The 13606-nt window shown below is 47.8% G+C and overlaps 2 protein-coding genes across 2 annotated transcripts in view; one reads left to right on the forward strand and one right to left on the reverse strand.

The window, feature by feature from the left end:
• Window positions 1-13606, forward strand: part of RALGPS1 (Ral GEF with PH domain and SH3 binding motif 1) — a 364308-nt gene that overhangs the window by 208351 nt on the left and 142351 nt on the right. The gene's annotated exons all lie outside the window — the stretch shown is intronic.
• Window positions 1-13606, reverse strand: part of ANGPTL2 (angiopoietin like 2) — a 33281-nt gene that overhangs the window by 15985 nt on the left and 3690 nt on the right. The window contains exon 2 of the mRNA XM_004375682.1: window positions 2458-3320. Within this exon, the coding sequence (XP_004375739.1) occupies window positions 2458-3274 (817 nt within the window). The 5' untranslated portion in view covers window positions 3275-3320. The remainder of the gene's footprint in view (window positions 1-2457; window positions 3321-13606) is intronic.

The raw sequence follows: 13606 nt of genomic DNA on the forward strand, positions 1-13606 counted from the left end.
CAGTTTTGTCTTCCAGGGCCGCAGCCTGCCTTACAAGCTCTCAAAACAGGCCTGATAAGAACTCTTTGCTTATTGGCTGTCTCAGACCTGGTAAGGGCCATGCCAGGCCTTTGGAGCTGGATAGAGGGAGACCATCTGGTTTTTCCTTCCAGCTTAGTCCAACACCAGGAAAGGGCAGGGCCCTCTCCAACCACTCTCTTCGTGGGCTACCTCCGAGAGGAGATCCTTTGTCAGACCAGAGGTGCTGATTTTACATGATAGAAATAATGGGCACTGTATGGATCCCAGATACATTCATACATCAGCCACCTCCACTAGACTGAGTTTCTGGAGGTCAGGGACTAGTTTTTCACCTGCTCCCCTTATCTAGCACTGTGACAGGCACAGAGTAGCTGTACCATATAACATAATATTACATACTTGATTGCATTGAGTTTCCACAACAACCCTGTGATGTTATGACTTTTGCCCCCATTTTACAGGGGAGAAAATTGATGCTCAAAAGAGTTAAGGAACTTTCTCATGAGCAAACAGCTAACAAGGGGTAAAGCCTAGATACAAACCCAGGTCTTCAATCCTACATTGTATGTTGACCAGCTCACTTCAAGCTCAGGAATGTCCTGAAATTGTTGAGTCAGAAACCAGAGATGCTTAGGAGAGAGAAGATTCATTGGGTAAACATTAAGACCAGCCTGACTCATGTTAGGATTATAACAGACTTTCAGTTGAGCCTTCATTTGGTGCTCAAGAACATGTTTTACCCTCTGGGTATTCTACCAAGACATATTAGCACACCCTGCCCTCTCTCAGAGTTCTGATTTAAAACAGATGCATGTACAGATACAGAACACCAAAGCAAGAAAGGGACTGTTTGTTTATTTTAATCTCCTTGTTTTAAGATGAAGAGATCAAGACCAGAGGTGACTAATAGCTACCATGTATTGAAAATTACCATCAGCCAGCACTGTGCTAAACACTTTTTTTTTTTTGCAGCATTTCACTTAATCTTCAGATAGGCACTATTTTAATCCCCAGTTGACAGATGAGGAAACTGGGGCTCAGAGGGGCAAAATGACTTGTCTAATTCACTGAGCTACTCAGTGGAGAACCAAAATTTGAACCTAAGTCAGTCTTCTCCAAAGTACATGTTCTCAACCCCACACCTAGTCGGGGTCTTTCCTTCGAGGTGCTGTGGGCCCTGCATCTAGCTTCCCTCCTCCATCCGACCACTGACAGGCAAACAGTGCCACCCTTGTCCTTTACACTGACCATCGTTCTACACTGAGGTGCGGCCTCTCTCTGGACTTAGCAAGAAGCTGCTCTTCCCAGTACTGGTGATTACTGTCAAAAGTATGAAGTAAGTGTAAAACAGGACGTGTTCAGTAAAAATGCCTTCCTGTTTATACAACAGAATAGTACCAAAATCACCGACTTGGAGCAGATATATGGTTAGTTTTTGCAAAGATGACTCTAGTTTTCATCTGACAGTGAATTTGGAAGGCTAACAGGGTCCTGGATGAATGAGGGCTAAGCTTCAGGGGGCTGAGTTCATGCTGACATTCTGGCAGGGGCACTTGTTCCCCCTAAAAGAGAGGATTCTCAGGGTCCTAGAGCACAGAGGAGCTAACCTTCAAGTGAAAAGGCATGAATTAAGTCCATCTTGAAGATCCTAAGCCTATGAGCAAGCCACTTCACTTCTCAGAGCTTCAGTTAACTTGTCCATGAATTGGAGCTACAGGCGTTAATGGTGTAATATACATGAGAATGGCCAGTGCAGTATTTTGGTCAAGCTTCAAAATCTACTGCAGCAGCTTCTTCTCCATCAGCAACACCAGAGCTCCCCCAAAATGGTATTCTGAGAATTACCATATAAAAGATGAAACAAGTGTTTAAGAATATATTGAATCATCATTGAAAATTCTAGATAGCAGACTCTAGGGAACGTGTGGACTTTAGAAAGTACTCCCTGCCATCTCCCAGTCCCTAAAATGTGCTTATCATAGTTTTAAAGTGATAGCTTTCTTTCTTTTTTTTTTTTTTTTTGGCCTATTGTTTATTCAGTGAGTACTTACCAAATGCCAACTTTCTGCCAGGCGTGGCACTGGAGCCTGGAGTACACAAGCTTGCAGGAGAGACATCCTGTTTGCCAACACATAGTGCAGAGCCTAGAAAACTACAGGCCTTGGTCTTTTTCCTCAGATCCCAGAGAACATTTGTTCTCTTCTGAGATTCTTCCTGCTTTCTGGTTCTACCTTTAAGTACCCATCTAAGGAATGTGGTCCCCCTTTGGCCCCACTGGCTCTAGCGGCTTGGCCTAAGGGATTGCTGGGGGATTGCACAAGTCTGTTGACCCGGCTTTAATTTGCTGTGGCTTTTCCCCGAATGTGTTCACAGCCAAGGGGAAGCCTGGGGCCTGACTGCAAGGCCCAGATGGAAAGTGGTCCCAGAAGGACTTACCCGACGGCTTGTCTGTGGAGGATGGGAGGCTGGTGAGAGTAGGCATGGTGGGCAGAGGGGGCGGAAGCACTTTCAAGTTCTGGTCACTCTGGATCTCATTGGTGGAGATCTGATTGATGATGCGGTTGTAGGTGGGTGGCTGGTAGACCCGGGGTGGTGTGGCGGGTGGTGGCTGTGGGACGGGTCTGGCCATGGGTACCCGCTGGCAGTGCTCCTCGAGCTGTGCGATGATCTCCGACTGGTTGTGGGCCAGTGTGGCCAGGTGCTGGTACTTGTGCTCCAGGTCCTTATACTTGCTGGCCAGCTGCAGCATGTCGGCTGTCTGGTTAAGGATCCTGTTCTCCAGCTGGGAGAGCTCCAGTGCGTTGTCCCGCTTGCGGATGATCTCATGCAGGAGCTGCATGTACAGCTGCGTGACTCGCGAGTTCATGTTGCGGCTCTCTTTGCGCAGCAGCTTCACCTCACTCACAATGCCGCCGTCCACCTCCACCAGCTGCTGCAGCGTCTCAATCTGCCGCTTCTGCTTGAGCAGCTCGTTGTTGAGCAGCTCCAGCTCCTGCTTGTGCACTCGGTTTTCCAGGAGCACCTCAGGCTCCTTGGAGTTGACGCATATGGCGCCTGTGACCCGCTGCTGGGGTACAATGAAAGTGTAGGTGCACTTGTCCGAGGACTCACCAGCCCGCTTGTACCTGTTCAGGTAAATGAACTCACTTTGCGTGCCCTCCTCAGCGCCCTCAAAACCATCCTCCTGGCCCGCAGCAGCTCCTGCAGTGGTCAGCAGTCCCAGCCACCAGCACGCTACACACAGTGGCCTCATGGTCCTTGCAAAATGGTTATTCTTTGTGAATAAAGTCTATGAAAACCTGAAAGTAAACAGAATGGGAAAATCAGTGATGTTCCCATTGCTGCTGGTGGCCTGTGCCATAGATGACCTCAGCCTTCTCACCAGGTAGATCTTTCTAAAAAGTGCAGCTTCAGGAGTCCATGTTCTACTTTCCTGGAGTCAGAGAGGAGGGCAGCCCTTCTGGAAGCCAGAGAAGGAGACAGACAGGCGCCAGCAGAGATAGAAAGTAAAAGGGAGGGGGATGGAGCATCTGAAGGCAGGAGGCTACAACCCTGCTGTTCCTGAAGCCAGCTCCATGCCCACAGCCCTCTTGCTGCACTCCTAGCCTGGAGCCTGAGAACCACATTGGGGCAGCTTGAAGCTGGGGAGAGGAAGTAGAGAAGAGATGTCCGATCTCCCTTCTCCCCTTGCCTCAGACTCTTCAGACTGTTGTCTCCCCATTCTACACTTTCATAACCCCTTGTAATTTCCCTTTGTAACACCTGTCACAGTTGTGCACAATCGTAGTTCTTTTTAGTATTGATCTCTTCTGCTGGACTCTAAGCTCCATGAGGCCAGTTACTGTGTCTGAATCAATCCTGTATCCCTAGGATGTTGTGCTAAGCAGGCATTTTGCAAACATTTGTTAATGAGTGAATTGCTAGACACAGTACTGAATGTGTTCAATTTGTAGTGGGCAGTATCAGTGGAAGGATGTGTCCGGTCACATGGGTTTAGTCTGTGTGTTAGCTAAGCTACAGAGCCCAAACAGGAACAAACAACTGAGCTCTTCTAAATCCAAGTATTCGCAGCAGCCAGTAACTGCATGGTCATGATCATTGCAATGTGATGAAATCAGAACAGGAGCAAAAAACAGACACGTGTCTCAGGATTTGCTTCAGTTCTATTCTTGGACCGTTCATTCCTACACTAGCTATCCATTGAACATCTGCTGTGTGCCAGGCAGTATGCTAGCTGCTGGAGCTACTGCTGCAAATAAGACAGACCCGGCCCCTTCCCTCACAGGGCTTATGCATTATTACATAATTTGTAAGTGCTGTGAAGCAGAAGTATCCTATACTATGAAAGGGTATGACAGGAGAACTAGCCTAATCAGAGGGGTCAGGAAAGCTTCCCTGAGAAAGTGACCTTTACACTGACCCTTGAGGGATGAGTAGGAGTTAGCTAGGCCAAGAAGGAGGGAACGGACGTGCACTAGATCCCTCCTCTTGCCTGCTCAAGGTCATTGCTCCAGCAGTTCTCCCCATCTCTCCTGCATGACCACGCGTTTCCTACAATCATGCTATTTTTTCCCTTAATTTAAAGAAAATCCTCTCTTGACCTCAGATACCCTCTCCAGCTACTGTTGTTCCATTTGTCTGCTCCCCTTTTTAGCAAAACCCTCCGAAGAGTTGCCTTCACTGACTGTTTCCAATTCCTGTTTTTCTCTTGATCCCACTCCCATCAGGCCTTTGCCCCCTCCCCTCCACTGAAGGTGCTCTAGACAATATCACCAGTGGCCTCCATTTTCCACATCCAGTGGTCTTGTTCTCAGGCCTCATCTTGTTAGTACTTTGCCTCTCAGCAATGTGGGGCATAGGTGATCATTTCCTTCTTGAATTTCCTTTCCAGGACACCACCCTTTCCTGCTGTCTAACTGGCTGCTCTCTCATTCTCCATGGCTTGTTCATTCTCATATATTCTCATATTCCTATTCTCTTCATGTCTGGGGGCCCAGAGCTCAGTCCTCAGACCTCTTCTTTACCTTGGTAATCTCCTCCATCTTGTGGCTTTGATGACCTGCAAGCACTGACAACTCCCATATTATTTCTCTAGCCCAGACTGCTCCCCTTGACTCATACATGCAACTGCCTCTGTGACATTCCCACTCAAATATTTACTAGGCATCTCAAACTTAACTTATCCAAAAAGGCACTCCTGGTTTTGCCCACACCTCCGTCCCAACCAGTTCATCCCACAGTTTTTCCTGTTAGTGAATGACAGCTCCATTCTTGTAGTTGCTCAGGCCAAAAACCTTGAAGTCAACCTTGACTCCTTTCTTTCTTTTGATTCCCATATCTAGTTTACCACCAAATTAGAATAGTAATATCACACAAGTATTTCCAGAATCCTACTGCTTCTCCCCATCTCGCTTGCCATTACCCTGGTGCAACTCACCTTTACCTCTTGCCTGGACTACTGCAATAGTCTACTAACTGGGCTCCCTGCTCCTGCTCTTGCCCACTCTACAGTATAGTCTCAATCCAGCAGCCAATGTGGTCACGTCTGTAGTCAGATGAGGTCAGTCTTCTATTCAGAATGCTCCAGTGGCTCCCCATCTCGGAGAAAAAATCAGTGAGTCTCTAAGGCCCTCCATAATCTGGTTGCTGCTACCTTCCTGACCTCATCTCTTTCTTCTCTCCCAGCTCATCCCCCTCCAGCTACACTGGCCTCCTGGATGTTCCTTAAGCTAACCAAGCACACTCATGACTTAGGGCCTTTGCACTTGTTCTGTTCCCTGTCTAGAAACATTTCCTCACTTCCTCAGGGCTTGCTCTTTCACCTTTTTCAGGTCTTTGCTGCATTATCACTTTCTCAGTTAGGCCCTCTCTGGTTATATAAAATTGTGACCTTGCCACCTATCCTCTCTAGAGTCCTTATCATCATCAGAAATATACTGCCTGTCTCCCTGCCACCCCTCTCCCTGAATGTAAGCCCCCTGAGGGTAGGGGTTTGTCTGTTTTGGTCACTGCTCCATTCATAGTGCCGAGCACATGGCCTGGAATGCGTAGAAGCTCAATAAGTATTTGTTAACTGAATGAAAAGACATACCCACTAAGAGTTGCTGCTGTGAAGAGGGATACACCAGGGCCGGGGGAGCCCATGAGGAAGTGACTGCCTGAGAGGGCATGGGAGCTGTACAGAAGAGGGGTCGTTCATGATATTTATTAACAACATCCATAACTACCGTTGACTAAGTACCCACTATGTACCTGACCCTGCCTCAAGCAGTTTGCAAGTGTTTTCTTATTTTATTGAAGCCTGACAGTGTCTTTTTAAGGTAGGTACTATGGTTATTTCCATTTCACAGATGAGGAAACTGAGGTTCATAGAAGCCAAATGACTTTCCCAAGATCCCACAGCTGAAAGGTGGTAGAACCAGACTCAGCCCTGGTCTAATGAACTTAAACTTTTAAACTCTTAGTGACTACACAGAAATGGGCTTAATCTGGTTTTTAGTAGTAAAAAAGTATTAGCATCACCACTTTCTGATTTCACATTAACGGACCGCCAACCTTTAGATTAGTAGTTGAGCGCAGACCATTTGCGCCACCCCAGGGACCTAACAACCATGGCACAGGACCTGAAGGTTTTGTCTTCCCAAGCTACTTTGGGGGCTTTTCAGGTAAGCAGCCTGAGTCCTGGCTCTACCTTGTGCCAGCCAGCGAGCAGTTACAAAACAGACCCTGTGCTCCTCCAGGCCATACTGAGCTATTTTTCACTTAAATGACAAAGCCCAGCAGTGGTTCAATGGGCAGCTCAGGCTTTTCCAGCCCAGGCAGAGAAAGGTGTGTGCGTCCCTCTGATTTGGGTTCTACTACGAGGTAGTGCTGCGGTGATGTCAGTGGAAACCAGCCTGAGTTTGTCAGTGTTTGCCTGGTTTCCAATGGCACTTTGGCTGCCCCTGTGCTGGCGGCTGCACCCGCCAGAGAACAAGGGGGAGGAGCTGCCCTCCTGGCTAGGGTGGGCCTGTTGGGGCTTTTGCCTTCTGCAGGCTACTCACCTGCAGCAGCTGGTGACAAACACTTCTCTGTGCTGCTCTGGCCTCCGCCTTGGCCAAGAATCTGCCAGAGAGGCCCACAGAGGCAACTGGGCTCCAGGTAAGGGTTGGTTTCCAAACCTTCCAAAGCCTCAAGATCCAGGAGGGCTGCACTATTTATAGTTGAGTTCTTCCTCTCCTAAGTGTGGACCGTCACGGCTTCCTGGGAAAAGCTCTGCACACTTGGACTTGAGATCCCAAAGGCTAAGCCTCTTCTGTGAAATGGAGGTGATCAAACCTGCCTTGTACACTAGGTAAGGAACATGGGAGCATTTCAGAAACTAGAGATTGGAATTAGGTAATTGGGAAATGATAACAAGGACAACAACGACAATGACAATAAAACATTAAGGACCGCTGAATACAGCAGGCAGTATGTTGAGCGGCTTTATCATCTCCTCGAATCCTTACAGTAACCCTATGAGATGTCACATTATCCCTGTTTTACAGAGGAGGACTTGGAGTCCCTTGATCCAGTTACAGAGCTGGGCTCTGACCCAGGAGGTCTCTGGCCTCACTGCCCAGGCCCTGAAGCAGTGCACTGGTTAGACTGGGCTGACTGTCTTGGTGTCCTTAGCATCTCGAACAGTACCAGCCACAGGGTGGAAAGGCAAGAGACCTGCAGACATCGTTATAGACTGTGATGTCTTTAAGGAGCATTTCTTATGATTGTTAGATTAAAAAAATAAACCAGACTTGACAACTAATACTTTACAGGTTTTCGCGTTCACACGGCCCTTTAGATACACATTATCTCATTTAGTTATTATTATTATGCCTGTTTGAAGAGTGAGGAAACTAAAGCTCAAAAAGGTTTCAGGTAACTTGCTTATTGGTTGCACTGCTAGTAGTGGTCCAATCCTGAAGCTGCAAGATTCTGGGTCTTACTGTTATGTTTCCATGGGTTCTGGGCTTAGCAGGGGTGACTTGGAGCAGATTGGGTTATAAAAAGGACGGGAAGGAACAAGGCACTGTGCTGAGTACCTGGCATGCAGGGTCCCTGGTAGTCCAGCCAGTTTGTTATTCCTCTAGTTTTATAAATGAAGACTCTGAAACCTAAACAAGGCTAAGTGACTTGCCCAGGAACACACAGCAGGTAAGAGGCAGAGCTGGGCCTAGAACTCAGGTCTGCCTGACACCAAGGGCCATGTTGTTTGTGCCACCTGTGGCCTTGGAGTCATTTATTAAAGATTCCAACTCCACGCACCCCCCACCCCCGCAAGGTATTTGCTAACTTGGCAGTTCCTAATGAGCAGTAATGAATTTGTTTACTCATGCTCTCGATATTTATTCAACTAATTGCATCCGAAGAGAAGTAACCCCCCAACATTCTAGCCATCTTAGGCCTGGAGAAGAACTCAACTCCAGTCAAAGCGATGCTCCTCAATTTCTTCCTATGACCGACAAAGAAAAGCAAATCCAACTGTTTTCCTTGGCTTAGAAATTAAAATAAAAACGTTTCTTAAAATTGCTTTTCCACATTGTATTGTGAGGAGTTTCCATTATGCATGGGTTTTCACTCCCCAGAAGTGAAGCCAGCATGACCACTCCACGTGACTGTGTTTGCACACTGGGAGGCAGCCTCTCCAGGGCTTGGGTCCCACCTAGCCTCCAGTGGACTCCTTCTTAGTGTCCCCACTTGGCCTGGTGTGGTGGTGCCACACACCATGTGTCCACATCCCTCTCACTGCCACAGTGCTGTAACCCAGAGGAAAGACCACTATGTGGGAAAAGTCATTTTCAAAAGACAGACCTGTACATCTTGTGCTGTGGCAGAAGCAGCTGACTTGGGCACTCTTTTGAGTTCTCACTCCCAAGGTTAGGAATGAAAGAATTCAAATAATAAAAATAATAATTACAGCTGATTATTACTGTGACCCAAGCATTTTATATACATTATCTCTATCTTCCTCTAGGAGGGAGGATAAGTTGTGCACTGTGCAACTCTAGGGGGCACAACTCACACTCCTAGTCTTTGTATACTTACATTACAACAATTTTCTATTTCTCACAAAGATGCTTTTAACAGCAGGGTTGACAGTTACCCCAGTTTTTAGGTGAGAAAACATTACTCAGTGGCAGAGCTGGTAACAGAATCCCAAAAATATACTTCAAAATATACCATGCTAAATGTATAGGAACAAAAGTGCCACAGTGAAAGAGATTGTTCTCTGACCTCCCAGGAAGGAGGACGACAGGAGAGCTCATGAGATCCCCACCACTGCTGATCCCAGGAAAGCTTCTGAATTAAATCCAGCTCTCGGAATGGTTATTTCATCATCAGTCCGGGTTGTAGTCCTGCCTGGAGGACTCATAGAGCCCACCCTTCTTTACCCAAGCAGCCCTGCCCTGTTGCTCTGTGATCACAGATGGCTGAGCATAGTCCAGGCCAGAGGAGGCACCCCACCACTGCAAGAGGCCTGAGGACAGGGCCTCTGCCAAGGCAGTGAGGGAATCTGTAAGTGCTGCCTGGTCCCCAGTATGTCCAGCTGGCCCCTGACGTCTGGGTTCTGGGCAGCTAGGAACTTGAGCTGAGCTTGAATGAAGCTGATGGACATGGGCAGGGATCAAAATTGTTAAGCCAAAACAGGACTGAAAAGAGACAAATCAAAGCTTCAATGCTGACATAGTTCCTACTAAAACTGGTTGAAATATAGGCATGCCAGGGGGGTTGGACTCAAGCCAATCGGTAATCTAGAATAGGGAAGGAGTCCAGGTGAAGGAAAATCCCAGAAGAAAAGTCTCTAAAGGGCCCAACTGACCACATAATCAATAGTATTTCATTTGTCATTTGCTTGTTGTAAACTTTCTGTGTGCCCAGCTGTGCTCTATTTGTTCTATCACACTTACTCTTACAACCTTATGAGTAGAGGACTGTGCACCCTAGTTTGCCCCAGTTGAGGCTTGTTGTCTTATGTAATTATCAATAGCACCTCCTTTCACTCTCAAAAGTGTTCTGATTGGACAATAAATGATAGGTTCCCTTACTTCGGAGAAAAGTATTATTAGCTGCATTTTGCAGTAGAGGAAACCCAGGTCCAGAAAGGTTAGGTCATTTTCCCAAGGCCACTTGGCAGTAAATATTAGAACTGGGATTTCATTGTCTGACTCCAAGGTCCATGCCTCACACACCATGTGCAATATTGTCTCTCCAACCACTATGAATAAAAGGCGCTTACTTGCTTGTTTAATGGCAGGGATACAGATCACTTCTTAGTCACTGTTGACTGAATAAGTCGAAACGGTTTTAGGTCAGCACAGGAGAGAGCTTTGTTGGATGTTAGAAAGAGCCTTTTGATCATCCAGGTGGTAAGACCCCAGAATGGGCATCTAAGGTAAGCAGTGGCATCCTTGCCTTAGAAAACCTGGAGAAGGGACTATGCATCATTTGTCCCGGGTGATTCACCACCAGCCTGGAGGCCAGGGAGGGAGCATCTGGATCTCCAACTGCCATCCCCTCCCAACCTAGAATCCTGTGAATCATTCCCCACCAAAAGGTTATGTGGGCACCCAGGGAGTCTTGAGCCAATTCACAGCTCTCATAAGATCTTCGAATAAACCATTCTCCCATCCATCCAGTCTTCCATCCATTTAATTTAGCTTTCCCAGCCAGCCAGCCATTTGTATTGCTGTAACCTGGGCCTGGCCCTGATAGGTTGATTATAAGAGGCATGGTTCTGAACCTCCAGCCAACATTTCTGTGATTAGAATGTGTCTTAAAATTGATGTGTACATGTAACAGGATATTGTATTGTTTTAGCTAACTCCCTCCCCCACCCCATCCCCCAGCCCCCAGCAGGCATGAACCAGAAAAGCAGATAATCTAGGAGCAAATTGGCCTGGAAGAGTAGCATTTGTGGGGGTGGGGTTTGAATCCTCCTGATGCCCCAGGCCCATGTGCTGCTGCCACTGTTGAGTTGCTAGCTCCCGGAAAGGGCTGAGTCCACAGAGTAAGCAGGTTGTGGTCACACTGTGAGATCATGGGGCAAGAGGGGATATGGTTAGGCAGTGGGGAGCTGGTTGCCTTTGCAGAGGGACGAGGATACAGCTGTTACCTTTCATGGTGCATTATTTGGGAAGCATTTTGAGATTCCCCCAAACCCTGCACACTGATTCAGGAGCCTGTGCTGACAGAGCAGAGTTTGCAGAAGCCGTTTTAGAGCCCAGCTTCTGAGTTGGCTGCTGTATTTCCAGCAGTACCTGGTGTGTCCAGAGCCCTGGAACTGGGGGAGCCTCAGATGAGGGGAGCCCCCTGGAGCTGGGGGCTGAGTGGGCAGTGCTGCTCTAGGGTGGCTTCTTGGGAAATGCAGGCTTTGCCTGGAGCTGCTCTTCTGGGCCAGGCAGGGCGTTGGCACCAGGACCACCTTGGCTTGTTGAGATGAGCTCATCCATTGAGCACTGGGACAAGCACTTTCTGGGCCTGTTTCATTAATCCCAGCAACTTTGTGAGGCAGGGGTTATGATTATCTCCATTTTTCAGATGAGGAAACAGAGACAAGAGATGAAGTCACTTGCCCAGGGACACAGAGCAACAAAGTGGTGGAGCTGGGCTTAGAACCAGGTTTGTCTACTCCAGAGCCAGGTTTCTTCCCCACACAATCCTAACTGGCCTCCCTGCCTTTGGGAGTCCACATTGCTCATGGCTCCAGGAATGTCTTTCTAGAACTTATATCTTATCATGTCAGTGTCCTGCTTAAAATCGGACCCTATGTTTTCATGCCTCCTTGCCTTTGCACATGCTGTTGCTCTTGCCTCAAGCACCTTCCCCATAGTTCTGCCTAACGAATCACGTCTTCCTCGCTAGGTTTATCTCATGGGTCCACTTCTCTCTGAAGCTATACATTTGCAGTGAGGTTCCCACTTCCTTCTCCAGCTCCCATAGCATGGGTGTGGGTGCTTCCATCACAGCACTCAAGGTACAGATTGTACTCATCTGGTTGTCTACTCCCAGACTATGAGCTTTAAAGCAAGGTCAGGACTGTTTCCCCCTCTGAATATCTAGTACCCAGGATGGCATCTGGGTTACTAAATAGGAATTCAAGGATTTCATTTATTCAGCATATTTCCTGAGCATTTCCCTTGTACCAGCTATTGTGCCAGGGACTGGCAATAGAGCAAGGACAAGGCAGGCAAGGTCCCTGCACTTAAGGGGCTCACAGTAGTAGGAGAGAGAGAGCAGTGATCAGTGCCCTGTTACAGGGGTGGCTCACAGGGCTGTAGGGGCACCTAATCTAGCTGGGGTGGGGGTTGGGCAAGGCTATGAGGTGGGAGGGGGATGTGGTAGGAGGGAAGGTGTCCCAGAATAGATCTTGGCTAGATAACCAGAGGGGAATGGTGTGGCTCCCTGGGGTTGAGAAGTTTGTTTGCTTGAGATCCTGGGTCCAAGGTTTACTTGCTTGCCTGCATCCTTCGTTCATGCATTCATTCCACAGATGTCTTCTCCACCTGACCCTGAGTGGGTGTTGGAGATTCAGCAGTAACTAGGACAGGCACAGCCTTTCACTCTCAGAGGTTGGAGTGGGACTACCTTGGGCAGCGCTGGAGCTGGGTGGGTCCTAAGGCATCTCTTGGAAATTAAGACTTCATTCTGGGATTCTCCACAGTAGTCTTGTCCCTGCCTTTCTGGAGGACTAGGGGGAGGCTGAGGTTTGGGGCTTTGGGCCCCAAGACAGGCTGATTTCACCAGAGAGTAGACCTAACATAATAGCTTGATTATAAGAGGCATGGTTCCCCCCCACCCAACATTTTAACGTTTCTGTGATCAGAATGTGTCTTACAATTGATGTGTACATGTAACAGGACATTGTATAATTTAACCCCCCCTCCCTAGCTGTTATTAATCAGTCATATGGCTTACAGTTAATGCACATTAGAAGCGAGGGAATGTGGTATTTCTCATAGAAACTACCCTCAGAATGAGATTTCTAACGTGACCTATCTATCACCACAAACTCCACACTGCCTGTGGCTGAATAACCCTTCTATTTGGGATGTTTTATATAAATTCATAGGAAGGAAACGCTATTCAATGAATTGATTCATTCTTGAGATTTCCGCAATGTGTTTGTTCAGGATGGCAGTGAGCTGGAATAGAATGAGCATGGGCTTTGTCAGACACATCTAGTGGCGAGGCCTTGGGAGATGTGCTGCACCCTCTGTGCCTCAGTTTCTGCCTTTGTAAAACGGGAACATCACTGTACATCTGGATGTCACCTGCCTCTTTACAACCTTCTAACAGTTGTCTGTTTTTGTGATTGTTGGATTCACTGTCCACCTCCTCCTGCTGGGCTATGGCTCTAGGAAGGAAGATCTGGGTCTGCGTTTGCTCTCCACTGTATGTCTGACGCATGGTAGACACTCAATATTTGTTTTCATTCCACCTCCACCCCTCTTCCACCCATCTCCTCCCCCATTCGACTGCTGTCAGTTGAGACCATTTCAGGTTAAATGGGTTGTGATTCAGCGAGAGGCCAGATGCTGAGCGTACCTGCCCTGGGTAGGGCTGC

Source organism: Trichechus manatus, unplaced genomic scaffold, assembly GCF_000243295.1.
Source record: "Trichechus manatus latirostris isolate Lorelei unplaced genomic scaffold, TriManLat1.0 scaffold00038, whole genome shotgun sequence".
NCBI lineage: Eukaryota > Metazoa > Chordata > Mammalia > Sirenia > Trichechidae > Trichechus > Trichechus manatus.